General features: G+C 38.6%; 1 protein-coding gene across 11 annotated transcripts in view; it reads left to right on the top strand.

Annotated features, from left to right (window-relative positions):
- srcin1b (SRC kinase signaling inhibitor 1b) overlaps positions 1-27,893 on the top strand; it is a 95,758-nt gene that overhangs the window by 33,635 nt on the left and 34,230 nt on the right. For 9 of the 11 annotated variants that reach the window (XM_028029830.1, XM_028029832.1, XM_028029836.1 and 6 more), the window contains 2 exons: positions 864-1,171; positions 14,911-14,937. In XM_028029830.1, coding sequence (XP_027885631.1) covers positions 864-1,171; positions 14,911-14,937 — 335 coding nt within the window. Of the gene's footprint in view, positions 1-863; positions 1,172-4,215; positions 4,673-4,744; positions 4,891-14,910; positions 14,938-27,893 lie in introns of those variants that run through there. The other 2 variants (XM_028029838.1, XM_028029837.1) reach the window with 2 other exon arrangements.

Below are 27,893 nucleotides of genomic sequence, written 5' to 3'. Positions count from 1 at the left end.
ACTTCAACCTGAAGATCATTGTCCTGCGAAAGCAATTGACTGTTTATTGCTTTCAGGCGACTGTTTTTAGGAGATGTTCAAGAAGTTGGAAGCAGTCCTCTTATTTCATCCACTTTCTTCAATGCATTAACGCCACTTGCAGCAAAACAACCCTTGAGCATGATGCTGCCACCGGCTTCCTTCTTGATCTCCACCCTCTTAGACTATGATGATGTTAAATTAGCCCAAAGTGGGCGGTGAGCAACTGCCAGCTGATGAACATCTTGAGTTTGTTAGAACAGAGGGAGATGTTTAAGTCACATAATTAGAACTTGAATCAAATTTAGTTTTGAAACAGAACAATGCTCCCAAGTGTATGTCAGAAAAGGTTTTGCAAAGCCATTAAGTTTTTGAATGTCTCTGACCTGGATCCTATTTGGAAATGTGTTGAATATGCCTCACAGCAGACTCCATTCTAAGAAATGGACTAATTTAAATAAACTTGGCATGAAGATTGATCAATTAGTCAGAATTATGCCAGAAGCTTGCTGATGGCTACAAAAAAATGTCAAGTTGAAATGTAACTTGTTAAAATGATTGAGCAGACATTAGCAGGGGTTCTTTCCTATCATTAATCATTGTCATTAATGACATTCATGCCTACGATCAGTTTATGTAAATTTATGATCAGCAATACATATCTATCAGCTTACATCTGACTTCTTTGCTGAAACATTTATTTTCTTAGTTCAATAAAGTTGAAAGACTGAAGCTTGATCTGTGAATTTAAGTTTAATTTTATTTAAAGTAATTGCAGTTTACCAGCCTTAACTTCGCTTCACAAACCTTCCTTTCTGTGTTTTTGAATTTCTCCCCGTCTGCAGGTCGAGAGAAGAGAAAGGATTCCATGATCTCTGCAGGTGATGCCGAGTTCCCACGAGATTACCACACCCTGGCTGCCAGGGGCGGCCGTGGGGCACGCCGGTTCCAGGACAACAGCAATGGCGGGTTCACGTCTTCCTCGCTGGACCGCCGGCACAACTCTGTGGCTGCTAAGAGCTTGGAGGCCCTGAACAGCATGCACAAGGCGGACATCGAACGGCAGCGAGATGCCCTGATGGACCTCCAGAAGAACAAGTACACAAACAGTCCTGGCAGCTTGTCACAAGGCTCCGCTGCTGCTGGCCGACAGGTATCTTCACAAACCCACAAAAATAATTAAGAAATCAATGTTTCTGCAACTTAGCCAGGAATATTTTCTTGGTAAATCCTGTTTGTATAGTGGTGTGTGTTTTATAGCCTCTTTATATTTTCAATTGATGCAGCTTCTTTTGGATTTCAGGAATCCAAATCACCACATCTTGAATCCAGCTTTAAGAAAAAGCAAGGAAAAAATGCAATGCATACAGAGGATTATAAAGCTGAAATAAGGACAGTTTCTGCTGCAGATTGTAAGCTCTTTGTGAGTGTAAACAAGTTCATCTCATCAGTTACTCAGGAAGTTGCATTACAACAAGAGTTTTTGTCTTTCTGTTTTTTGAGTCCCTGACTTGGAACCCACTTATAAAAGCAAACTGTATCACAGGGTCATTTTGTTTCTTCTTTATCTTGAGATAAGTGGATTTATAGTTGTACAATTGGGTCTAACTAGGTGTAGTGACACAAAACCTCACAGTGCTTTAAATAATCTGTGTTTTTGGGGATTTATGTTGCCGTTTGAGAAGTAGAAATATTTTAAAACAAAGCATTTTTACGCCCCCTCCATCCTCCTGCCAAAAAAACTAAAAAACAAAAACTGAACCCGTTAGTTAGATGTCAAGCTCAGCATGGTGTTGGTTCATTAACTTTGAATCATGTAGAATATAATACCAGACCAAGAGCTGTGTAACCATATTTCTAGAATGTTTTAAAAAGTGGCAACAAATTAGATTTTGCAATTCAGAATGCATAGGAACCCTGCATAAAATGAACCCAAAATACCGACGACGTCGTTGGAAAAGTGGTGGGAAGTTGTTTTGGAGCACTTTAAAAAGTTCAAGCAGTTTATTTTGTGATTGGATTTTCCTTAAGGACTTCTAGCTATGTTCTGGTGAGATGCCTGCTGTTTAGTAGGGGGACTTTAGGGAGCTAACTTTGGACTATCAACTGAACAATAAAAATGAAACCACCAACTTTGCAGGGAGGGTAAAAGGACACACGCACAATAAACAAGAAGCAGAAGCAGAGCAGGCTGGGTATTGAAGGAGCCTGTTAATAATGTTTGCTTTGCCTCAATACCAACATACCTTTAAATAAGTTCCCCTTATTCCTCGCTCAGTTTCTACAGTTTAATTGAAGCCTTATCAATTTACTCTTTTTAGTTTGTTACTCTGGTGATGCAATATGAATGAAAACAAAACAATTGCTTGTTCCATCTTTAAGGCAAAGACTCTTAGGTTTTGGATATATTATTGTTCACTGCCGGTCACATGATCACAGTACGTTTTCAGTATCTGCTTAAACTCAAAAGAAAAAAGTTAAGGTTCCTGTGTGTGTACTCTGATGCAGCTTCATGTTCCACTTTCTTAAGCGGAACATCATAGTGTCACCTTAAGGGGGAATTGAGCTCTTTCTGAGTGCCTTCTGTTTCTACATGTTGGCAATTTCTTTTGCTCCCCGTGAGAAGATGGCAGCACATCGGTGGGTCCTGGATACTTACATGAGCGTATTAAGTGGTGAGATGCCTGTGGGCCTTGAGACAGAGATCATAGCACCTTTATGACCTGCTGGAAGGGTCACTAATGGCCTTTCTTTTTGTTTATTATCAGAGAGAGTGAGCAATAAAAAAAGGGGAAACAGATCCCAGAGATGTGGAGAGAAAACATCTTGAGTGAAATTAAATTCTCTGCCCCTTCACATCTTTATTTTCTTGGCATCTTTTACTCTTGAGTCATCCATCATCAGCTGCTCTGACTTTATATCTCAAACAGAACTGCCTGACTCAGCTATTTTATGTTTGCCTTAAAGGACTCTTTAGCAGTTGTTTCAGGAAAATGGGCCCATTTCTTTCCATAGACACAAACTTAACCCCCGAACATTGTTCCTGTATTTTTTTTATTGGCACAGTGTACAATCTATAGACGATAAACTGTTTCTGACAGTTGTTGCCTCCTTGTTAAATATGTGGTGGGTACGGCTTTGGGCTATAACCTGGATGACTGACACAGCAAGTGTTTTTCATTTAGTTCAAAAGCAAAGTTGCAGTACTTTTGTTTCTGTAACACTTCACAAGCTTATTGGAGATGGATCATTTTTCTGTTCCTCTTTGCAAAATCTAGACCAATGGTAATCTAGATTGTGCAATTCATCATTGGAAAACCTGATGAATTTTCCAATGTAAATTCATCAAGTTGAAAAAATGACAAGGTCATTCTTCATTCTTAATTTATCTCATTAAATGAAAGAACATATAACCTTTTAGACCGCTTAGGTTTCTTTTTTGGTCCACTACAGAACTGATTGTGGAAGGTTTGATGGGAAGGTTTGGACATTTAAAGGTAAAATTTTCCTTGAATTGTCTCACATTTTGAAATTACAATTTTCCAGTGACTGTCCCAGTAACCAGTTGCAAGTTTACTTCTTTAATGGTAGCGCAGAAAAGGCTTTTTTCCCCAACTCATTGCTCCTAGTCAGTTGATTTATAAATAGTCTTGCCGTTGTTATGGAAACTTGTTGACCCTAAGATGATGGTTGGTCAGTTAGTCATTATAGATGTTTAAAAATGGCTGATAAAGCCAGACATATTAGCTTGTTGTCAAAAATAAATTTTCTTTAGGATTAGAAAGCGGACACTTTATTCTCTAACAATCTAGAAATTGTTGAGGGGCCTATAACCTCAACTTACAGTTTCAAAATGTTAAAATGAAAAAAAAAGCTCTTTTCAACAAACAATCTTTTTTTTCAAATTTTGACAATTTCTTTGAATCCCCCAAACTGATTAATTTTTCACGTCCACCTTGTTACTTTTAAACAATTGGATACACTTTAATTTCCTAAACTTTTTCCTCTTAAAAAAACAAAATGTCTCAAGACCATTTTGAGGGAGTTGCATCTTTTCTGATGGATGTTTTTTATTCTGCTTTTGCATTAAAGAAACGGCTATGAAATATGTTTAGCTCTGCACCCTCGGTCATTCCTCCATCTCATCTTTTTCTCCCCACCCACTCTGAGCATTCCCCCGTGCAGCCTCTGCGCATCCGACATACACCATTTGTCTGATTTAAAATAAAGAGGTGAAAACAGGTGGTCTGCTGTTGTCATGGCAACCCCCTGCTTCCCATATAAGGAAACTGTGTGATATCATATGGCTGGCAACGGACATGCTGTACCGAGAGTGAGGAAGCCACCGCGAAGGACAGAGGAATCGGAGGCAGAGGAGGAGGAGGAGGGAAGGGCTTCTTCATCGTTTCTTTTAGAGACGGAGGGGAGATAGAGAGTGACGGACGGACGGGAGGAGGTGGGGTCGGGAGACATGCTCAGTGCCTCTTAGGCGCTACTACCGGAATCAGCGAGGGGGGACTGGCAGATCCTCTGGGCGCGGGAATACACTGAGCCGCAGTGGAGAAGAAGAAGGAAAAAAAAGGAAATGGAGAGAGGGGAGGAAGAAGAGGGAGGCATGTGGAGCGTGAAGATGCAGAGTCACTAAGTGCAAACGGTAACTCTCTAACCTCCTCCTTCCATCCTTCAGGCGAGGCTTTCAACCAGGCTCTCTGTGACGGATGTGTTGCTGCATGATAGACGTGAATGTTTACCTGCCTCCTCTTTTATTTGGAGCTGAAGCTTGACCAGTGTGCACACACTCCATCGCCTCCTGGTGCTCAGCGTAATCTGCCTGTTTTCAGGGGAGGGTCCCGTTTCCTTCCATGCAGGCAGGTGAGGGTCAGGTGTGTCAGAGCTGCCGCAGTGATTTGTATGAAGTTGATTGCAAAAATGCTTGCGTGCACGTGTGTAAGCAAAAAAAAAAGGAAGCACGGCATGTGCGAGAGCACATGTGTGTTAGAGGCAAGGTGAAGTGTTGGTGAGGGAGGCTGGTGGGCACAAAGATGGCTACTTGACATGCAGGTCAGCCATGCACGTCTATCTGCCCAGCCCTTTCTCTCTACCTTTACTCCTGGATATCTCTATGATCGCTCTTAGGTTTCCACTCAAGAATCAGAAATTTTACATGCGGTGATTGCTGAGTCAGTGTGTGAGGTTGGGGGTGTGAGGAGTGTGCTTAATCTAGGTGAGACCAGTAGTTTTATATTCCAAAAACATATCAGCTTGTTGGTGTGTTATATTGTCGGGCTGCCACTGTTTTTTTTTTTGTCTTTTCAAATTCAGGTGAATAAACGAAGCGAGTGAGCGATTACGCAGTGCCCAGCCCTGTGTGACTGCTCAGATTTATATTAAGGATTATGACACAATGGGTGCTTGACTTCACAATGATCAGCTGTTTGTTTCTGTCGCAGTAATAGTGAGAACCTGGGAGAAGTCTGATAATATTAATGGCCGTTTTCTCAGTTGTCTGCTTGTAATTATGGAGCAACAGTGTAGAACTGCTTCAGAGCTGAAGGGATGAAGCCGCAGGATACTGAGATTTCTAGTTTTTATATTTCAAGAAATTATTCATGACAGGGTTAGACCTCCTTTCAAAATATGGCAATATAATTAAATTTAACCAAGAATGATTTCCTTGAATAAAATCGCTGCCTAGGAACATTTTGGGTACATTATTCATTCCCTCATCCCTGCAAAAAAACATTTTATTCTCATTCTAATGGTGAAATCAACCCTTTTAACATCTAAGATGCAATGATGCAGTGTGTAGCAGTCAGTGTTGGAATGAAGCAACTAATTAGAGACTTAACATAAAAACTACCTTCCAGTAACATGTACATTTTCTATCATCGTAGACCTTGGGAGTTCCTGTTAAAGATTTTAGATGTACCGACCAGGTTTCTTCTAGCAGGTGCCAGTCTTGTTTTGCACAGTTGAAGGTTCATTGTTATTCTTTTAATTGTGTGAAAGAGGTGGCATTCTGCATGGTGTTAATCATCTTAATATTGGGGTGTAAAATGCGCAGAAAGCCTGCAGATTCTCCATTTTAGGCCCGAGAATCCTTTTATCAACATCAAAACGCTGTACGATATTCATTTGTTTATTTTGGGGAAAACCTCAATTTATGTTTTTTCAGCTGAGGATTTCAAACAGCTGTGTTGTGCTTCAACAGCGTTATCTGAGGAGATTCACTGTCTAAAGTTAAGCTCTGTGAAATGGTTTTACGTTCCACTGCCAGCTCCATTCCCATGAGAATAAGTTTGATTGGTATACAGGCATATTAATAGTTGATAAAAATCTATTTTATCCATTATGAAACTAGCTGCATAAAGGTATTAAATGGTGTAAATGTGGTGTTAAAGTGAAGAATTCAGGTTGGTTTGGATAGCCTTATACAAATGAATAAATTAAATCATAATTTGGAAGCTATTTTATTTCAAAACAGAAGAAAACTGTCAGTGGCACATAAGTTTTCATAGCACAGAGTAAAAGACTCCATTCTTCTACTCAAAAATGCATCAAAGCGGTTTAATATTATGTCTGATCAGGCCTGAAACTTTGAAAATGTACTTGTTTTCTTTTTATGGCACATCAAGGAGCCTATTTTGATTCATCACAACTTAATAAGCAGCTCTTAAATGTCTAATTAAAAACTCATGAAAGCAAATTTTGCTGAGTCATCAGCTCAGTGCACAACCAACATCAGACGGTAATGAAAACTTAGTCTTTCAGGGTTCCTTCAAAGTTTGGTAAAGTTTTTTATTCCTTAGAATTTTTCATTATGTACATGTGAATTATTCATTTTTACATGAATATGAAATGTCTGAATTTCTGAAAAATAGTCTTTTTACACTGTCAATGTATAGATGACCTGCCTTTTGTGGGGGTTTTTTCCCATTCCATTGATTATTCTACTTACTGACAGAAAACACAAGTAAATGCTCATCTACTCTAGAATATGTATAAAATAACCAGTTTGCTGAATTTGACCGCTAACTACTCTTAAGGCAGTGGCAACCGTGAATTGGGTAAATTTCTGCAAACAATATACATACATCGTATATAATAAAATCTAATAGAAATTTGACAAGTTCACAAGCATTTCACAAGTGTTGTAGATTTTGAAACAAAGCTGATGTTCTAAATTTTTCCACATGGCACAGAAACGGCCCTTCACTGTACTCCAAAATCAGATGCCCACTTCATATTGTTTCATCACTTGAGAAGCAAACTGATAATAAACAGTGACTAGTTAAATGCTTTGTTCATACATGTCCAGAATGTTTCAAACACCGATGTAAAAATCTAAATATCAGTCTGGACTTGGAAATGAAAAATGTGTAAGACCCCTTACACATCTTAAGAGTTTGCATACCAGTTTTCCCTTGGGATGTCAATAAAACGGAACTATTTAATGTCGTAAAGTAGACTTTAAAACTGTAGACGAAAGCTCACCAAGGTCACTCATTCTTCAAATTAGAAATGCTTTCATTTTAAGTCAAACTATAAATATCAGATTAAAATCTTTTATTTAAAGCAGAGTAAGATCAGGTGGCATCAGCTCGGGTATGGCCTCTGCGTCCTGGTTTATGGGGCTGGAAAAGGGCCCAGAAGCATATGAATCTGGGTCACTGTAGCCCACAGGCCTGTTGAGGTTACATCCTCTGTTCTAGTTCCTTCACCAACTCAATCAGCAAAATGTGAGAAATTTTAATCTTAGATTTCAGGTGAGAAAACAAAACCTGCTGGGGATTCTGGCTGCTCCCAGAACAGCTGTTCAAACATACAGTTGGGGACTTCAGGCTGAATTTTAAAAGGAATATGTTTTTTTTCAATTTGAACAGAATTTATTGAAGAAATGTTTTCAGATTTTGCTCTAAACTACACTGCAGTATTGAAATTAGGAATATACTTTAATTCGCAAATTTGACTATTGAATGTTTTTTGCAGCTTTATCAAATGTTGGGTGTGTTCACGTTTTTACTTGATTTATTTATTCATTTTTGTTTGTACTATAGCGTCAGGTGTTCCTCCTGAAGTCATGAATACTTAATGCTGTGTACAGGAATGTGGAGGAATCCTCTATCTCCTTTACCAAGCTCAATGTCTGTGCTTAAAGCTGCAGCTAAAATCCTCTGAAATGGTGTGTTGTGACAGATATTTGTAGATTTTCTGACTCGTTTGTTTGAGATTCTGCAAACAAAGATCATACAGGATGAGTGAAGCTTGCAAATGTAACACAATCAACAGTATGTTTGCTTGGAATTGAAGTGAGAGAAAACTAGAACTTGTGTATTCCTTGAAAATGATTTAAATATTGTGCTGCAGGATGTTGTAAAATGTGTTTCTATAATTATCTCCTTGGTGTTTTGAAGAGTTGCTTGTTCCTTTGAGTTTTTTGTTTCATTGGATGCGCATGAGAACGTTGGGAATCTCTGTTCAGATATTTTTTTTCCCACATTCTTTAAACTTTCTATTCAAATCAGACTCTGATAATGACTGACAGAGATGACGCTCCCTAAGATGCTGAAGATACCAGAGTAGTTGAAATACTAATTTTTCTTTTTTTTTCTTTTGAAAGGGAGTAAAATGTAGATTTTTCCTCCATACCCATTCATGACTGTGCTCCACCTCATCGCACCAACAGAATTTAAGGAGAATACCACTGTGGAAGGGCTGACGATAATGATAATAGGATAATGATTCTTTAGCAAGGACAGCGGTTGACAGTATTGCACAATGGACAGTCTGTGCCTCAAAAAAGCCCAAAGGACTTATAATTGGTTTCAGGAAGATGCAGAATATCCATGCCCCACTGCACATCAATGCGAAGAGGATGAACAGTGTGTCTAGCTTCAGATTTGTGGGCACACATATCTCAGGGGATCTGACATGGACAACAAACAAAACAGTGTTGGCTGTGAAGGAACATCAGCAGCTGTATATCCTCAGAATGCCCAGAACAGTAAATCTGCCACATTCTCCCTTGAAGACTTTTTACTGCTGCTTTGTTTAAAGCATCCTCACATAGCAGCTTGATATTGAATACAACTCTGCAGGAGATGAAACATTTCTAAAGATGCTTGAACATCAACTACCAGCTTCTGTCTGGACATTCTCTAGCTTTGTGCTACTTTCTTTTAAAGTCTTGGTCTTGTCTCTGTCTCAAATGCATTTTCATTCAGTCCCATCTCTGTCTTGGACATGATGGACAAAGAATTTGTTTCTCAAAATCTGTCAAGATCACAGTTGCAAAATTTTTTCCTGTGGTTAAAAAAAACAAAAAAAAAACTTTAAAATGTTGGTGCTGCCACCTGTGCCCCTGCATGCTATGGACAGGGTGATGAGAGGATAGAGAAAATCAGTCACTTCAGTTCAATTGAGCAGAACAGATATTCTGTATGCACAACCAGAAAGAAAGCTGAGTGAGATGAAACCTCCACCTGTCTGGTTTTCCTCTTTAACTTGTTACTGGCTTGTCAGACTTATTGGACAAATGTTGTATGTAGCTGAGGACTGGCCTACACACACGTTTGGGTTCCCCTAGATGCTGTGGCAGTGCATTTAGCTGAAACATTTAGGTGTTGCAACCAGTTAGTTTTACTGTAGGCAGATTTTCTGTAAATGTTTGAAGCAACAACCATAATGGCCTTAGTGGCCATGTGAAATTCAAAAGTGGACCACATGGCAATGGAGTAAGATTGCCATGTGACCACTACTTGTGACGCATTGTCACAAGTAAACAGTGACAATGCGTCACTGTTTACTTTACATCATGAAGATGCACCTATGCACGTGATTTTGCTTATGGCATCAATATGCAGGATGGGAAGAATGCAAGCCAGAAGAGGCAATGTGATTGAGAGGACAATATTCTGCTGGGAAAACATGGGTCCTATTATTTTGACATGACCTACCTCTAAATTGTTTGAGATAATGTACACAATTTCAATATAAACTTTTCTTCTTAATGGACGTGGGCTATTTCAACAGGATAATGCATCCTGCTACAAAGGAGAATGGCTTAAGGACCACACCAAAATGTTTTAGGTGTTGAGTTGAGTTTGAAATGCCCCGGCTCTGAATCCATTTTATCAGTTAGATGTTTTGGACAAATGAGTCAGATCAATGGAGGTTCCACCTCTCATCTTTCTGCACACAAAGGACTTGACAGGGGGTCATAATTTGTCTCCTGATTGCTCTACACTGTCACAGGTGCAGAATTTCATATTCAGTACTTCATATTTCTTGCCATGTAATCTTGAATTAATGAAAGTAAATTGAAGATAATTGACTGTATTGTAGGCAGCCGGGCCCTGCAGATGACTTCTCTCTTTGCACAGTAGATCATTATTGACAGATAGATGTATTCCCTGCAGGCTTACCACATAGCAAGCTTGCAGACAAGTCGACCGCAGACATCCACAGAGAGCCTTCCCCTGATTACATCTGAAACTTGGCTCTAGCACAGTCTCAGACGTGCAACACCTACGTAATCCTTAGGAGTAGACCGTTAATCAATTCCAGATTTATTGTTGAAAGAGCCTCAGTTGAGTCACAGTTCAGTACGATAACTAGATAAATGCTCAGAAAAGCATTTATATGGAAAGGGAGCAAAGGAGAACAATAAAAATACTTCAAATTAAACACATTCCCAGAACGGAGAGTTTGTATGAGGCATTGTTTGACTGACTTTATGTAATCTGCTTTGAATGCAGGATTTACAATGTATCTTGTTTCACTGGAAGAACTAACAATCACCATAGACAAGCAACAATGGATGTAATGATAAACTACCAATGAGGTTTTGAAAAGAAACTGTCACTGCAGTAGATTACTATATTGCTTAATTCTGCTAGATTGGGTTGCTTTTACTAAATAAAGATTTAAACACCTTAGAGTATCGATTTGGAACTCAAGTCATCAGAGGCAACTTTTAGGTGTGTTCCTGGTCTAAATTTTTAAATCAATTGCTTCCACAGCATCTGGTTATGTTTTACAATGGTCCTGGTATTTACTGTATTTGATCCAAATGTGTTGAAGCAGAGATCCACATCAAAGTTACAAGATGCCTGTCCTGAGGGACAGGGCTTTGAGGCTTCAGAGAACAGTCTCTGGTATTCTTGTTTGCAAGAGCAGACTACAACTCTGGTCTCAATCCTTGATGTGACACTGAAGAGGTGTCTCACTTGTGACTGTTTCTGCATTCAGAAAAATCAGGCTTTGTTCCTCTTAAAATAGATGCTTAAGGCGCCATCTCTTATGGGAGTTGTCCGTGCTTCTGAAAAAGCCCTATGGTTGTGTTGTTTAGGCCAATCTGCAGGATTGCTATAGGAATCACCTGTTCACACCTGTTCAGACTGTGTCCACATTCTTCCATAATGAACTGTTTCATCCTAGGATTTCTGGCCACAGTCACAGTGAGAAAAATGTCTAGTTTCTCTCTGCTTTTTGCAGAGGATGTTTTGTTGGTGTCTTTACACACAGGAGTAATTGGCAGCAGGGTTATGAATTATTGCCTCCAAATTTGAACCATGGTTCTCAAATGGCAAAGGTGGAATGATTGCTGCAGGTCGGATTTAAGACTGCTTCTGAGTTCATGTTCCACGGATGAGTTCAAGTACCTTAATGCGTTGTGCGCTAGTGAGAAGGGCAGTGAGAGATGGCTGGACTGTGCTAGCAGGGACTTTCTAAAGAGGAAACAAAGTTAAAAGCTGCTGCTCCAACTGAAGTTGTATCGTATTTTGCTTTCAATAATATTATACCTCTTATTTTGCAGTGAGCCTGCTGGCATTGTCATTTAATCTCCTCACTTTTGCGAAAACATAAAAAAAGGAACATGAAGCAAGATGGTTTCTAATATCTTGTGGGTTTAAGGATTGACATTTTCAAATTTGTCATAAGCCATTCACAAAAACGAAAAAAAGTGTAAGGTCTTGTAGCTCATTTGGATATGTCCAGTGCAGTTGAATTATGAGATAAAAGTTTTGGCTTCTTCCCATTTGAAATGAAAACTCCAGCTTCCTATTTAGGCTTGTGCACATTGCTTTGATCTGGCTCCTGGGTCCACAGCAGCCTCCTTCGCGCCAATGGATCATAAGGCTGGTCTGTGGAGCTGTCTGGGCCTGCATCATTAAAACTGGCATTAAGTCACTCCAAATGTTGATTAACTGCTAGAATCCATTACACGCAATTAAATTTCCATTACAATGGCAGCGATGGAAGACGCAAGTTAATCTGGCCATCATCACAATAATTCTAACATAATTTTCCCACCCAGAAGATTGCTGGAAAACACTCTTATTTGTTGGTTTGCTGACATAAGCAGATCTATTGTGTGGCCATTCAAATAGAGAAAAGTTAGTAAAATGTGAACATGTTTTAGTTAAATGTTTTATTTTAACAACAGATCAACAAAGATACAGTATATTCTGATCATAAGAATCCATCTCAGAAATTCTTGCGTAATTGTGATCAGTGGCTTTGTCTTGAGCATCTCTGATATTGTGACGATTGAGGCAGTTTGTGAGTTTCGCTGTCCGTGTGTCACCTTTCCAGAATGAATTCAGCCTTTACATCAACCCATCTCTAATATGATTAGATTAGGATTAGAGCAAGGACTGCTCTAATCTGCTTTTTATATTGACAGCATGTTATATTTTATTTTTATTTTGTCTACAATTGCTACTCAGTGGTGGTTGTTGTGTGTCTTGTCTCTATGCTGCTGTAACTGCGAAATAATTTCCCTGCTGGGATGAATAAAGTTATTCTATTCTATTCTATTCTATATCAAATTCACTATTTATCGGATGGGGCCATAAGTAGAATTATTTCAGTCATTGTTGCTTAGCCTTTTTCACAGCCTCGTAAGTGCTGTTTACCATACTGTAGAAACTTATTAGCAGATTAATTTCCCCATGCATTTGTTATAGAGGTTTATTCTGAATTAGGGTATTCAGCACATGAATCATTCTTTGTAATCATATTTCTCAACAAATTTGATTTACAAAAGCCAAAATCTATACAATTAATCTCTTAAAGCACCACCTGTCGAGAAACGTTAACAGAAGAGTGGATCTACTTCAAAGCTAAAGGTTTAAGGCACTGATGTGGGAAAGTCCAAATATGCTTTGTGTCAATATCAACACTCTTTATCAACCTGTCTCCATTCAAAACCTAAACTGCAACAAGATTGTCTTTAAAACACGGGCATGACTGACTTTATTGCCCATTAACAAGCTTCCGTTAGCCGTCGCCTTAGCAGATTTGCTGCTCTTCTGTCACACCAGCCCTCTGCCTATCCTCCTTCACTGCATTATGATTCTTTCTCTGTAGATCCAGAGCATCTTAGCTTAGGCCGCCTATCTCCTAACAACAATTTAAGATGTTTTGCTGGTATCTTTTGTAATCCAGATAATTTTTGTTACTTCTAGTGAAGATCTTCTGTTTCCTGTTTTTTGAGTTCTGCCATCTCTAAACGATACATCACAGCTGGTCTTCATCTTGTAAACCTGTTTTACTCTTGCAGCTTACCTTCTGTAATCTCCTCCGTTGCTTTGGATGATTAACCCCAGGTACTTCAACTCATTCACCTTCAGTACCTCTACTCTTTGCAGATTCACTCTTCCATATCTCTGATTACTGCCACAGATCAGTCTTGTGTGTAAATATTGTAGAAAACTCCTGTCTAAATTTAGTAATATTCAATAAATTAGAACGAAAACGTAGTTTATTTCAGTACCTTGATTGACCAAGTGTAACAGATTATATAGGTTAAGTTTACACAGACTGAGGTTGGTAATTCTGATGATTTTCTGCTGAAAATTAAAGAAAACACATTTAAGATTGGAATATTACATCAGAACAATAAACATTTTTAATACAAGAATTTGGGCTTAATTGAAAGTTTGTTTAATACCTGGTTAAACAAACAAGCCTCATTGGAACACATTCTAAATTACTAAATGTGTGAAAGTGTCCATCAAAATTAAAGACCAGGTGCAGGTCAGAGCCCATCACTAATCTCACCCATCTCACTACAAACCTCTCATAACTACAGATTAAGAAAATGCCACCATACCATCCCCGTTTAGCCTTGCGTTCCCATTTTTTAGTCATACAACCACACAAGCTACTCAGCTTTTGACATTTCTATTGCAGAAAGCAATTTTGTGCTTGACTTTTGGTGCTGTAGTTCATTGTTTTTACCAATCTTCAAATGTCCCTTTAGCTAGATAATGTACACGTTTTCTCAAACTTCTTTTTTTCTTTTTCACTAAAACCTAATTGACATGTGCATGGAAGGAGTACATGCAGTAGAAAACCCTAGTTTTGCAAAATATCTGTGTTTCTGTGTATATATCTATCAGAGCCGACTAGCTTTGTGCTGTTTTTAAACTAATGGGGTGAGTGGTAGCTTTTCTTTAAGAGTTTCCATCAACAGTCTCAAAGATGCACCCCTTTCAGAAGAGGGAGAACAATTGTCCTCAAGGGTCTCATCTAATCTATACATTACCTGCATAGAAATTAGCAGTAAAGACTAGGTTTACACTTCTTTGAGAATCCACTTGTAAACGTATAAAAACTTAACATAAATATTCTTTCATGAAAAGGGGTGTTGACATGCTGAGGCATCTATCTTTTTGTCTTTTGTCCAGTGTTGTTATCACTTGCATATTTTCACATAGAAACCTTGTAATAAAGTCAGATTTTGGATCTAACCAGCTCTTGTTTTGGTCATTCTTTTAGTGTGGTATTTACAGCAAGTCTCACACTCTCAATCCTGTTTTTCTCCTTTTTCCCCCCTCTGTGTCCCTTCTATCTCTTTTCCTCTTTGTTTTTCTCCCCCCTTAGCAACAACCAAACTACTGGAGCTTCAAGGTCAGTGCTGGTATTGTGTTTGTGTTGCAGCGTAAATCTGTGCCTCTGTTCGAATTTGTCTCTTAATAGGATAACGCCATTGTGTTTTGCATGCCCGGTTGCCTTTTCTCCATTCCATTTAGAACTGGTCACATTGTTGGCGCACATGTTTCTGCTAACCGTTTTAACTCTTGCATCCCATACTGCTAAAAGTTGACATCAGCTTTTCACATCTTTGGTAGACTTGAGCTTTCTTTTTTGTAGATTGTACTTGCATCAAACTCAGTACTTTCTGCTTTTTGTAATAAATTTGTAGTGAGGACAAATATTGAACACAACATAATTGTAATAAACTATATTGAGGGACTTTGTTGCAACGGCTTACAGAGTCAGTATACATGCACCAGCTCTGAGTTGATAACGGTACGATTATTCGTTAACAATCAGTCTACAAGGAAGCCAGTTTAAAGTCACTGTGGCGTGAGACAAAGCTGACAAAAGAAGCCCCAGCTTCAACAATTTACACCTTCAAGTTGAGAGAGAGAAAAAAAATACAGGGATTGAGCTGTTTGGTCAGAGTGAAAAGTGTGTTGGAAGGGTCAAGATGTAATAAATGTCAACATGGTGATACTCTCATAAGCTGTGGTGCTGTTTTGCTATACTGGTGCATAAAAATGGGGAGAATGACCTAAAAATGTATATTTCCCTTGTGAAGACGGCTTAATAATTAAACTACCAGGAAAATTGTAACTAAATATGGTTTTAACACTTAAAATGTTGCATTTTTGGTTTTAAACAATTCGCATGATTCAGTTTTCAGATTTATTTGTATCCCAAATTGGGCAATTGATGTTGCAGCAAGTATAAAAACAAAAAAACACAAAGTATCAAAGATTAATAAATAAGGAACAACAAAAAATACCAAAAGGACATGAAATACAAATCAACACATAAAGGGAAGAATACGGCAGTGTTTCCAGCTTTGATGCTGGAAATTCATTATATAACACAAGAAATTTCAAATTTCATTCTGTGAGAGCTTGTTGCATTCAGTGCATCCAGAAAAATAAAGTATGAACACTAGGTTAAGTTCACAGGTAGATTTTCAAGTTATTTTATGTTTTTCAAGATATATAAAGTTACACTGTCAAAAGGAAAATCTTAATCTTTAGTTATTTCAAACAATATTTTGTGGGTCTGACCTCTGTTTTGGAACAGATGTTAAGAAGTGCTCTTCCTACCATAGCCAGTTAAGCTGGTGCTTGTATTTTCACTTTGCGCTGAGTTTTGGAGAGATCCCAGAAAAATATCTAAGGCAGCGCTGCTCTCATCTCTGCTAAAAATAACGTGGCTGGTTCATTATTTACGGACAGACAAGATGAGACAGGCAGAAAGTCTGAAAACGAAACTCCACTGAGAATGTAATCAATTTAAAAATAAAACGCACCCACATAGGCTTGGCTGCATCTGATTTGAATGCATTAATACTAAGTACTATGCAAAGGTCTTCAGTCTTAAGTAAATTTATTTATAGTTCTTCAGGCTTTTGGGATTTTTGTTTAAAGTTTATCATTGAACATTGAAAGATTTTTCACACAATTCTGGTAATTTAGCCATTTGTGGAAAAGGGAAAATACAAAGTTCTGAATCTTAAACATGATGCATTTGAGTGTGTATTAATCAAACTCTTTAAAGATCGAGCTGCATAATATTAAATGGAAATAGTAAAGGATACTGATATTTCTTTTTTCTCTCCAGAAAAATTAGCTTTGATTAACAGTTGATTAATTGGGTTAAAAACTGATTTGCAGAGGCAGCCCTGCATCCTAAATTTCATCTGACATTTCACCCAACTGAATTATAAATGAATGCCTTCAGATGCTGTCTGCATCTGCTGTGCATCTATTACATTTTATGCATATTTCTTGCATATTAAAGGTATAAAGTTGCATTAAATGTGTCCCATTTGCGAGTTTCAAGGTGTTTATCCCTCGGGGAAATTACACTTGGGGTTTGATTAGCTAAGGATGAGTTCTGTGCCGCCCCAAGAGCACAAATGGAGACAGCTGTGAACGTCAGTCAGCGGGAAGAAGTTATTCATGCCCTCATCCTTTCATTGCTAATTTTAATGCAATCTTGACTCAATTACACAGTTTAGTCATTGACAGAAAATGTGGGAGACGGGATGAGTTGAGTTGAAGCCAACTTCACGCCCACTCTGCTACAAACACATGGTCTGCATCCAGGATCTTTGAATCACTTCCATGCTTCTCAGAGTGTGGCCTCATTGAGTTCTACCACTGAGATGGGCAGCCAATTATAGCAATGACTGGCAAGATTCTCATGGAAATACTGTAAAAATATGTGATGAGTTTATCTAAAACATTAAGATTTTTGTGCTACACTGGAAGTGGTTTTAGCTTCACACACTAAAGATTTTATTGACAGATCAAATCAATCAAAATCAGATGAAGGTTTGTGGTGGTATGAGCTTTGCATCCAACAATATAGCCATTAAAATATTTCTGTTTGAAATATTTTTAAACTAGCTGTCAAAAACAGCAAGTTTGGTGGTTCCCAGGTTAGACTTAATACTTAAAAAAGATTTGAATTATATAGTTTTCCTGAAATCCTTGTTTCCTTTCAGAGCAGCAAGTTGGCCAATGTCTGCAAAGACGTACACAAATCTGTAATTCATAAATGGCTCCACCTTCGTGTGATGTTGTACAGCACCTGCTATCATACGGGCTTACCGCAGCTCTCTTTAACCGTAAAATGACTAGATACCGAAATGCTTCTCGCAGAGCTTCTGCTGACATGGCGGATATAAACTGTGTTGAAGGATTTTCTGTGATGGAACAAAAAGGAAAAACTGCTGCTTTGGGATTAAATGGGATGTAAAATGTTTGCTGGAACTAGCATTAAAATGTCAAAGGATAAGGCAGAGAGAATAAATCCAAAGCCAACAGTGAATGTATCAAACCACCATCCTCTGTCTGTGTTGTAACCTCTTATTTCTCCCCTTCAGCTTGAACCTCGCTGCAGCTCTAAAATATCAACCTTTTTTAAAGTATATACAACTTATATATACGAAAGTCTACCCAACAGGGCGAATATATTGCTGGCATGCTGAACTTGCATATGACACAATTGAATACAAGCAGTACTTGTTATTGCAGTATTGATTTTCCAATAATGATTTTGGATCAACATGCTGTACAGTTGCTCTACCAGATGTGGTTGACTTGATGGGATTACATTTTGAGGGATTAACACTTGACAAACCACCACAACAAGTAAATTATGATTGTTGTATTGTTATCCTCTACTTTTAAATCAAAATATTGTCGGTTCTCAAAGTAGTCTGAGACTGGTTGTCCTTCGGTTCTTAAATATCTTAACCAGCAACAGAAGGATGGGTAGGACGGAAGACCAGAACTCCTCAGGTCATGCAACCAGATGGACTGTTCCATTCAGATTAGGGGTCAGATTTTGCCTCAAGCTGAAAAGTTAAAGTATCTTGGAGTGTTGTTCATGATTACTGATAGGAGGAAGCAGGCAATGAATATATGGACTGACACTTCATCTGCACCACTGCGTTGATCAGCTGAGGGAAGAAACAACTGAACCAACAAGTAAAACTCTTGACTTTTACTGTCCATCTTTGCTCCTGCTGTTGTCTATGATCAGAACATATGGATCATCACAGTGTGACCTCAAGTGACTGAATGGAGATTCCTTTTTGGGTGGCTGGGTCACCCTAAGATAGTGAAGCGCTTCAGGGAGGCTGCTTCAAAAGGAGCAGTTGAGGTTGTTAAAAATTTTGATTAGGATCCCTGTTGGGTGCCTTGAATTGGATTTTTATATATTATTCATAAAATATAGTGTGACATATCACTATATACATATGAGGCCATAGATATGAGTTTCTGTAGGATTTATTGTTTCCAAAAACAAATCTCCACAAATAAAGTGGTTATCAACTCATACGTTGCTCTTGATGTTTTCATCCAGAATGGTTTGCTAAAGGCTAGATTAATAGTTGTTTTTTTCTTTTTTGATAAAATTCATTCATTGTTCAGCTCCTCAGATTTCAATTAGGTTCCAGTTAACTGTTGTTAAACTTACAGAAAAATGTAAGTTTATAAAACTATTTGACATTGTCATGATTACAACATATGTTAATATATATATATATATATATATATATATATATATATATATATATATTAAGTGTTGATTGTTTTTTACAGAAGTTATCAAAGTGGCACAATCTGATTAAAATCTATTCAGACATTTTCTAAACATAGGGGCTATATTTGGAAATGGCAAATTTGTGAATACAATTTGAATGTTTTCTGCAGATACACAAGTTTTCGGTTAAGTTTTGCAAAAATTAGATGCAAGTCACTTCTAAATTTAGCAGACAGTATCCGGAATCATTTGATATATATTCTGCTCTATGGAATAAGTAGAACAATATCCATCCATCCATCCATCTTCTTCCGCTTATCCGGGGTCAGGTTGCGGGGGTAGCAGCTTCAGAAGGGAGGCCCAGACTTCCCTCTGCCCGGCCACTTCTTCCAGCTCTTCCGGGGGAATCCCGAGGCGTTCCCAGGCCAGACGAGAGACATAGTCCCTCCAGCGTGTCCTGGGTCTTCCCCGGGGACTCCTCCCGGTGGGACGTGCCCGGAACACCTCACCAGGGAGGCGTCCAGGAGGCATCCTGACCAGATGCCCGAGCCACCTCAACTGGCTCCTCTCGATGTGAAGGAGCAGCGGCTCTACTCTGAGTCCCTCCCGGATGACTGAGCTTAGAGCTGAGAACAATAAGCACAGAATTTTATTTTTTTATTATTAAGCTCTGAGAATTATAAGCAGAGAAGGTTTGAATGTAAAATGAGCAAATCAGAGTTTGGAAATCCTTAACCCCGTCCCCCCGCAAAGAAAGGTTTGCTTCTCAAACCAACGAATTACCTCTTTTTACACTGATGCAGTTTTTCCATGTTGAAATGTATTATGCATGTATTTAGTGTGATGCCCATAGTTATGGAAATGTATTTAGATTGCAGCCAGGGCAAAAGCTTGATTCTGGAGGAAAGACCAGCGCTGTTTATAACATGCTGCTAGACCAAGTGTGGACAAAGTAACCAGTTGTACTGCTGGCCTTACAAAAAGAGAAAATAATAATTTATCCTCTTTTCAAGTGAAGTATCTGATATTGTTACTAAAGATTTGTTATTCAGAAACCAAGTCTTCTGTTCCAGAATTTCCTTGATTAGTTTTAACTAAAGTGTGAACATTTCCAGTAGGAATGATTTTTTTACTCAAATATCTAGCACATTACAATGAAAACTGTCGGAACCATATAGAAAACTTAGCCTGATAAAGTTTACAAATTTTCAAAATGTAACAACTGCCATCAAAGTGGACAGAGCCAATAGATACTGAGGTGGATGGCCAACCGTGGAGGGGGTTGAGCAGGTGGTCAGGACGAACGGATCCCTCTAGCAAATTTTTTCCCCCAAAAAAAGCAACCAACAACAGCTCTAAGAATGTTTTTGTGTTATTGGAGACTTTGGTGATGACACATAAAGCACCCGTTCTGACTGAGCAAGCAGCAAGTTCTGCTGTGAGTCTTTGCTGCTTCCAAAGCTCTGCAATCAGTCTCACACACTCGTCTTGTAGCAAAACCGCCAGCAGTCGAAGTAGAGAGAAGCCATGTTCCACTTTGTGTTCACAATGAAAATGAATCACGTGTGAAAAGCTGAAAAATGCTGTCGATCAATGCTTAGCCACACTAAAAATACCAGCTACTGACTCCCCATGAGGCGTGTCTGAGTTTTATACCCAAATGCAGGGCTGTGACAGACATGAACCAAGCTGTACAGTTGTAACCAATGTGGAACACTTGACTGCAGTAACCACGGTTCACTTAAAGAGGGCAGCACTAAGATGGTTTTAGGCCAAATATTACAGTGTTAAGCAAATTTGCACAAAAACGCAAAATATGACACCCGTAACCTGCCCTTCCCTAGAGCACCCTAATTAGGGGCAAGAACATTTGTTTTGAGAGACTGTAGGGCTCAGCTCCAATTTATAGAGATAATCTGCATAAAAAGTTGGTTAGGGCTTCAGTTGGTCTTTAAATATTCCATGGAACCTTTTTTTTTAAAAATGCCACTGTAAACCTAATTCCTCCTTGATGCAGTGAGATGTTCTTACCTCAGTTCTTAAGTCTTTAAAGTCTTGAGATACTTGTGCAAAACAATGTGATGGTGGTGTAATAACTAAAATATGAGGTAACGAGGGCTTTGATCTAATGAGAAAAAAGTGCAAAATGGTCGCTTTTCACTGACCTTATTGGTGCTATTTGCTTTGCCAGACACTGAGAGAAGCAGAGTAGATTTGGGGCACAAAGGATGGGCAAAAATGGAGCTAGTGTTGCTTGAATATGCACAAAATTAATGCACGACTTTAGTCAGAGGTATTTTCTTACACCTCTGTTATATACAGTGGCAGATTTCTGTTTACCTTCAGCTGGTCACAATAGCTTATGCTGTCATTCTTCCAGTGTCCCCCCAACCCTTTCTGTTGCTGGTCTGCAGCTCATTTAGGTTTGGTTATCACTCTCCTTCCTCCCTGAGAGCCGGGGAGTCTCTCCTTCTTACTGATGCAATAGAAACCCCTGCAGCAGAGCACTGCTGAGCTCATGTGGGTGAGGGTGTGCGTCTGTTTAATAAATAGTCCCCGGTTATTTTCCTTTTGATGTTACTCTGCTTCTCTGGCTCACTAAATTCACACAAACAGTGATGGTGCTTTTTGTGCATAAACACATATGTTATCAAACGGCTGTGCCATAACGACTGTGCGCTCACGTTAATGCATACATGGACTTGCAGTGGCCATGGAAACTGAAGGTGGATGGATTATGCAAATATTGCAAGAGCGTTTTAAGACTCGCACTCACGTGTTCTCCTGCATCCTGAGGCGAGCGGTGGGGATTGTCAGCTTGTCCACAGGGGTGAACAGATTCAAACAGGCGCCTGTAACTGCTGCTGACAGCGTCAAAGACATAATAGAGCAAAGTGCTGCATAATTCTCTCTCTTTCTTCTCTCCCAGCCGCACTTGGGCAAACATTAGTGCTCCATTTTTAACATCTCTATTCTTTCCGTATGGAGTGGCTGAAGTAATCACAGCCTATTGTCTTCTGTCTTTGCCTGCGTATTCAATTCAGAGGAATTTACAAAACTGTGGGCTCAGATAAGGGAAGGCATCACCAGTATTCTGCTTATTCACCAGTCTTCTTCATGTTAGAGTAAACCCTGAAGGAGATTTTGATTTTAATCCTGCTTGTTGCAGTAAAAAGTGACACAGCAGAGTAATCATTCAGGATTAAAATACTTTGCTTCTCAAAAGTGTTGACAAGAAGGACTTTTTCTTTTGGAGACCCTCATTGCAGTACCATTTCACGTGATCCAGAGCTTTTAGGCCTTATTGTTACTGTAAATTTGTGCCGCAGCTGAATAAAGATATTTTATATTTACCAAGCTGCGATAGTTTGAATCCTAATTTAAATGACAAGTAAAGAATTTTTATCTCATTATTGCACCTTAATCTCTGTTTGGGAATCACCTTTCACGATTACCATCAGGAGTTTGAGGATGCATCCTGTTTTTGAGATAAGATTATACAAAGTCTTGGGTTTGCAAGAATAATGGTGGCAGTTGTTAGGATGGCAGAGAAGGTTGGTTGTAGACCTCGAGGTGGCCATTTCAAAGCCCACTCCCTCCCTCTCTGGGGATAATCAGGAGTTGCATCATGAAGAGCAACCATACATCTGCCAAGTCTGTGTGCACGCAGCTGTGAAATGTAGAAAGCTGCTAGCTGTGGTGGGAGATGCCAAGAGGACAATATTAGGTTCACAAGAGCAAGAGGAGATTTTACCAACTATTTTTTATTCTATTTTTACTTATTTTTTTTAAATTAAGAATAAAAATTCAGAGTAGAGTCCACATATTCTTGCGGATGTCTTTTAGTTAAGACTTAATATTGTAAGCCATCTTACTTGCAAAACATTTGAAGGGGCACTTCTAAGAACCTCAACTTAACCTTTGCCCTCCACTTAAAGTTTACTAAACGGTGCAAGACGGGCGAAAAATCTAAATAAAAACAGTGGTATTTCCACATTATAAAGTATTTTGAGTTTCATGTCCTGATAATAATCCTGGTAAAACTCTTATAAGGTGAAATTAAAACTGAAACTATTCACCCCAATTTCTATATTTTATCTTTACATCTGATACTGATATTAGTAAGAGCTCACCCCATGTAGGCTCAAACCTTTAGTTTCAGGCACCGCATGAAAACAAACCACTTGGGAAAATCCTGAATTGAATAAGCTTTTGTGTCCTTGCTTTTATTCTTACCAGTAGTTATTTTACAGTTCCATTTAGAAGCACAAATTTCAGTGTAAAGTGGCAAAACACCACCGGGGTTGTGGTGATTTTGTGAAAGGCTTTTGGATGTGTTTATAATTTTTTTAATGTCAACTGTCAGTAAGTATTTCACATGTTTTTTTGTTGTTGTTTTTTTGCTATCATCATGGAACAATTCCAGCTAGAAGCAATGAGACAGTTTGATATTTTTAGAGACGGTTTTGTTTTAGCTGTTCCCTCCTCCATCTAATGTTCCAGCTCACCAACTGTCGTGGAAAAAAACTATTTCCAAGCACTGTTCAGGTGTTTTTCCACATCACCAACTAATGGTTCATTCTGTTCATTTTTGTACTTTTATGCATTATTATGAAGACCATGATCAATAAGCATTAGGAAGATTCATCCTTTAATAGCCAAAGCTGGTAATTGGCTCTTAAGAGAGACTTGGGTGGATGATAATGTGACTGAAAATCTGCACATCCTTTATAAGAAGTCAGTTTTTATTACTATCTTTTGCTAAATTGGTCTCTGCTTCCATGCCAACATATACACATGCACAAGACTGCTTTGTCTCATGCTCTCCACATACATAACCCCGCCTCCCACACTCTTAAAGGAGTCACGTACCCTCATGTTGTTGTGTTAGTCGCTCTATCAGACCTTTTAGTTAACTGAATCAGGTAGACCCAAAACTGTGGACTAGATGGCCAATCTGACATAATTCAATACTCTTACTGTGACTCCCTCTCTTTGAATGAGAGTGCTGCCATCCTAAAACAGACCACTTCCATCAGAGCAGAAACCGTTAATCACAGGATAAGCTCTGTATTAATTAGCATAGACCCTTCCTGTAATCCTCTGTTTCATTCCACTGGGTAGGATCATGATGTGCTGTGACACCAACCACTCAAGACATTACTGCTGATGACTCCAGACACAGCTAGTGCTTTTCAAAAGCACCCCGGCAGTCGCTCTGTGTTTGTATTTTCTAAAAATAAGCCCATAGTCTGTTTTAGGCTGAAGACGGGTCAAACTGTGAGGAACCGAGTTTAGCAGGAAGTGAGAGATGGGAACAGCAATAAGAATCAAGTCAGTTATTAAAAATAAATGGCCCTTGCAGACTCCTGGGTTTACAATGATTCACTTTATTAGGATGATTAGTGTCACCAAGCCAGAAGTCAGTCAGTGAGAATTTTAACCAATGAAACAAGACATCTCAATTGATTCATTGAGACACTTTATTGATCCCGCATTGAGGGAATTCATGGAGCAAAAAAGGGACATAAAAAAACAATAAAATATAATTTAAGATATAAGCTATGCACAATGTAAAAAAATAGAAAACTGTGATATTACACCTTATAAATTGTGAATAGCTGAAAAACTGTGGCATTTCACAACACCAATACAATGATAGTTGCATAGATGAGAAGTTATGGAGGCAATAATGTTAAGAAGTAGTAAAAATCAACTAGTTATTGATTTGTACTGCTTCTGCATAACACCTACAACACCAAGTTGTAGGTGTTATGCAGTATGAATGATCTGCAGTATCTTTCCTTCCTATGATGTGAGGTGTAGCAGTCTGCTTCTGTAGAAGTTCCTTAAGACAAAAGAAAACACATTGATTTGATAAAGTTTTCAAGTCATAAGAGGACCTAAAGTTTCATTACTATTACTAAATGCAAAATTTGAATTTGTTCAGTACAGGTAGATTAGAAAACAGGGCTCCTTTTGATGACACTCAAGCAGAACCAATCAGGGGATCTGTAGATGAAAATATGACCAGATTCTCCATTTTTGTTTAGCGTCTCTCATCTATATTGTTTTTCTCAATCTCTGAATTTTAAGGACTGTTTCTGAATTCACTTGCAATAGGAACCTTTTATCATTGCAACCACCCCACTGATAAATATTTTATTAATAGACTGAAAAAAGAGGATTTGCTAAGAGAATCTATATAAAACATACACTCTTTATATGCTGTTTGATATTACAATCACTTCAGATGACTTTGCAGACTGATTTGTAGATTCTTGAATTTAAAATGCTGCTTGATTCTGTTTGTCTTTCCCTGGACATGTTGAGGGACAGGAAATTTCCCCACAAACTCCAAACTTATTGGTCACTAAAAAAACCCTAAATCCTTTATGTCCTTGGTTCTCTATGCTGTGAGCCAGAGAAAGTGAGGAAATCCATTAGTGAACATTTTGAAGCAGCTCTACATTGATGCTAAGTTGAGGGAGAGAAAATGTTAGGCTGCAACAACAGGGAATCTGATCCCATCTGTTCATCTCCATTATAACATCATGGTAAGTTGATGTTCTTCTCTGACAGGAACACAGAGACAGAACGGTGTGTTTGTATCAGTGATGTCCGGTTGGATGGGCATGTTTTAGATCTCCAGTGTGTTGACACAGGAATGTCTGCTCATTGGTGGCTTTGCCGCTGCTATTTGCCTTCTTATGGACGCAAATTCAACTAAGTGAGATCATGAAGAGTGTGTCTGTTATAGTGTCTTTTCTGTTTTGGTTTGGTGCATTTAAAAAAAAAAAGAGCAATCAATCAACCAGAGATCAGTCATTGGCTCTCATCAGTGATTGGCAGGTTATTTTGTTCATTTTTTTATTATCAACCCTCACTATTTTAACTTTTTGAGTTGCTGGAAACCTGATAGATGTTAGGATGTTGCACATTGATTCAGAAGTAAGAATAATCTCACAAATGTATCACCTTACGGGGAATATACTGTGTATGAAATTATATTCTCATGCATTTTAAGCGATTAAAATATTCTGAAAGGCAGGTCAGACCTCAGAAAACTGAAAATTAGTGTCAGTCAGGAAGAACCCGATTGGTGCCTCTCATGTTTTAATGGAATCTCAATCTATTAAGAAAAACTAAAAATGACTGAACTCATTATTTGCAAAACAAGTTGTCTCTTCTTGAACAGTTTACAGTACTTGTGGTGTCCTTTTAAAGGATGTGACTGGAACAGTTTCCATGTAAAAAAAAAAGGCTTCTCAACCCTAATGGCAGCGTTTTTGTCCCAGTGAGATGTATCATCTCTAACTCACTCATATGACTGCTGCCGCGGCCCTTGAGCTGTTTGGCTGTTGATATGATACTTGGTGGAAAATCTCTATTCCCCAGCCTAACGAGGAGAACCACACAAGTGTTTTCTTCCTCTAAAAGGCTTAAGAGTGCAAAGACTGCAGGCCTCCCCAACTGGCACTGTGCTAAGGCACGTGGCCAGAATCCACTCATTGGCGCTTGACTTCCATCTGCCATCATTGCCAGGTCTGTTGAGCAGCAATCAAATGTTTGAACTTGTAAGAAAAATTCTTTTCAAATAAAACATTCAAAGAATATCCTTTCAGAAAGAGTTGGACAAAGGATTTGAAAGGATACGTCCATGTCTACTCAAGACTAAGTGTGACTTGCATTTGTATTCAGTATCCTTTACTCCAAGTCAAATTAAATGCTAAATAAAATACATTAGTTGTTGTTTAGTAGTTTGATTTTTTTAATATAAATAGATTTGTTTGGGGAACAAATATATTAGAGAATGAGCAAATATGCCCTTTGAAATGCTGGAAGGGCTGCGCAGATCCAAAGTTCTGTTGTACAAGTCATGCACTTCACAAGTCTAAGAGAGTGGCTAAAAGAAAGCCATGTGAAACCCTGTTTGCACTTTGACACACCACATATCTGGGACACAGCAAACATTTGTAAGAAGATACCCTAATTGTATTTTTTCCTGGCCTGCATGATTATGCATGGAGTGAAATTAACACTTGGAGCTCACCGTCCTAACAGTGACACACGGTGGCAGTAAAATCAAGCTGCGAGGATGTTTCTCTTTAGTGCAGACAGGGAAGCTGGTCACAGTTGTTTTGGAAAAGGGTTGGAACTAAACATAGGGCAGTCCTGGAAGGAAGCCTGCTCCAAGCTGCTACTTGAGACTGAACCAGAGATTCATCCTCAAACAGTGGAACTCAACATTCAGGCAGAACTGGAATGGAGTGGTTTAAATCATAGCATATGGTCGAGTCAAATACCAGACCTGATTCCAAATTAGCTGCAACTCTCGATAATTGCTGTCTATACTAACTGACTTAGCTTCAGCTAATTTACAGAGAAGAAATGGGCAAAGAATTGTAGCTTTAATGTGGTAGAGACATACTCACAAAAATCACTGTCGTTGGATCTGATGAGAAAGGTGGTTCTGCACAAGGTACTGAGTTACAGACGACTGGATTTAAATGGTCTTGTCATGTTTTCAATTGGAAAGTACTTTCCTTTGTCTTCAAAATTATGCCATATGTCAATTTGTCTGATAAAATCCCAATAGAATACTCTGAAATTTGTGGCAGTTAAATGACAAAATGGGAGCAAGTTCAAGGACTGTTCATGTGTAGTTTCCCATAGGAATACATGGAAAGGAATTTGAACAAGAACATTTTCCTCTCACTTAAAAACAAGTGCCCTTGAGCAAGTCGATTAATCTGAAGTTGTTCTGCAGAAAGTGGAGGATC

The sequence above is a fragment of the Xiphophorus couchianus genome, chromosome 10, assembly GCF_001444195.1.
Source record: "Xiphophorus couchianus chromosome 10, X_couchianus-1.0, whole genome shotgun sequence".
In the NCBI taxonomy this organism is placed as follows: Eukaryota; Metazoa; Chordata; class Actinopteri; order Cyprinodontiformes; family Poeciliidae; genus Xiphophorus; species Xiphophorus couchianus.
Note: the sequence above shows the minus strand (reverse complement) of the source record. Positions and strands in the feature narration are given on the sequence as shown.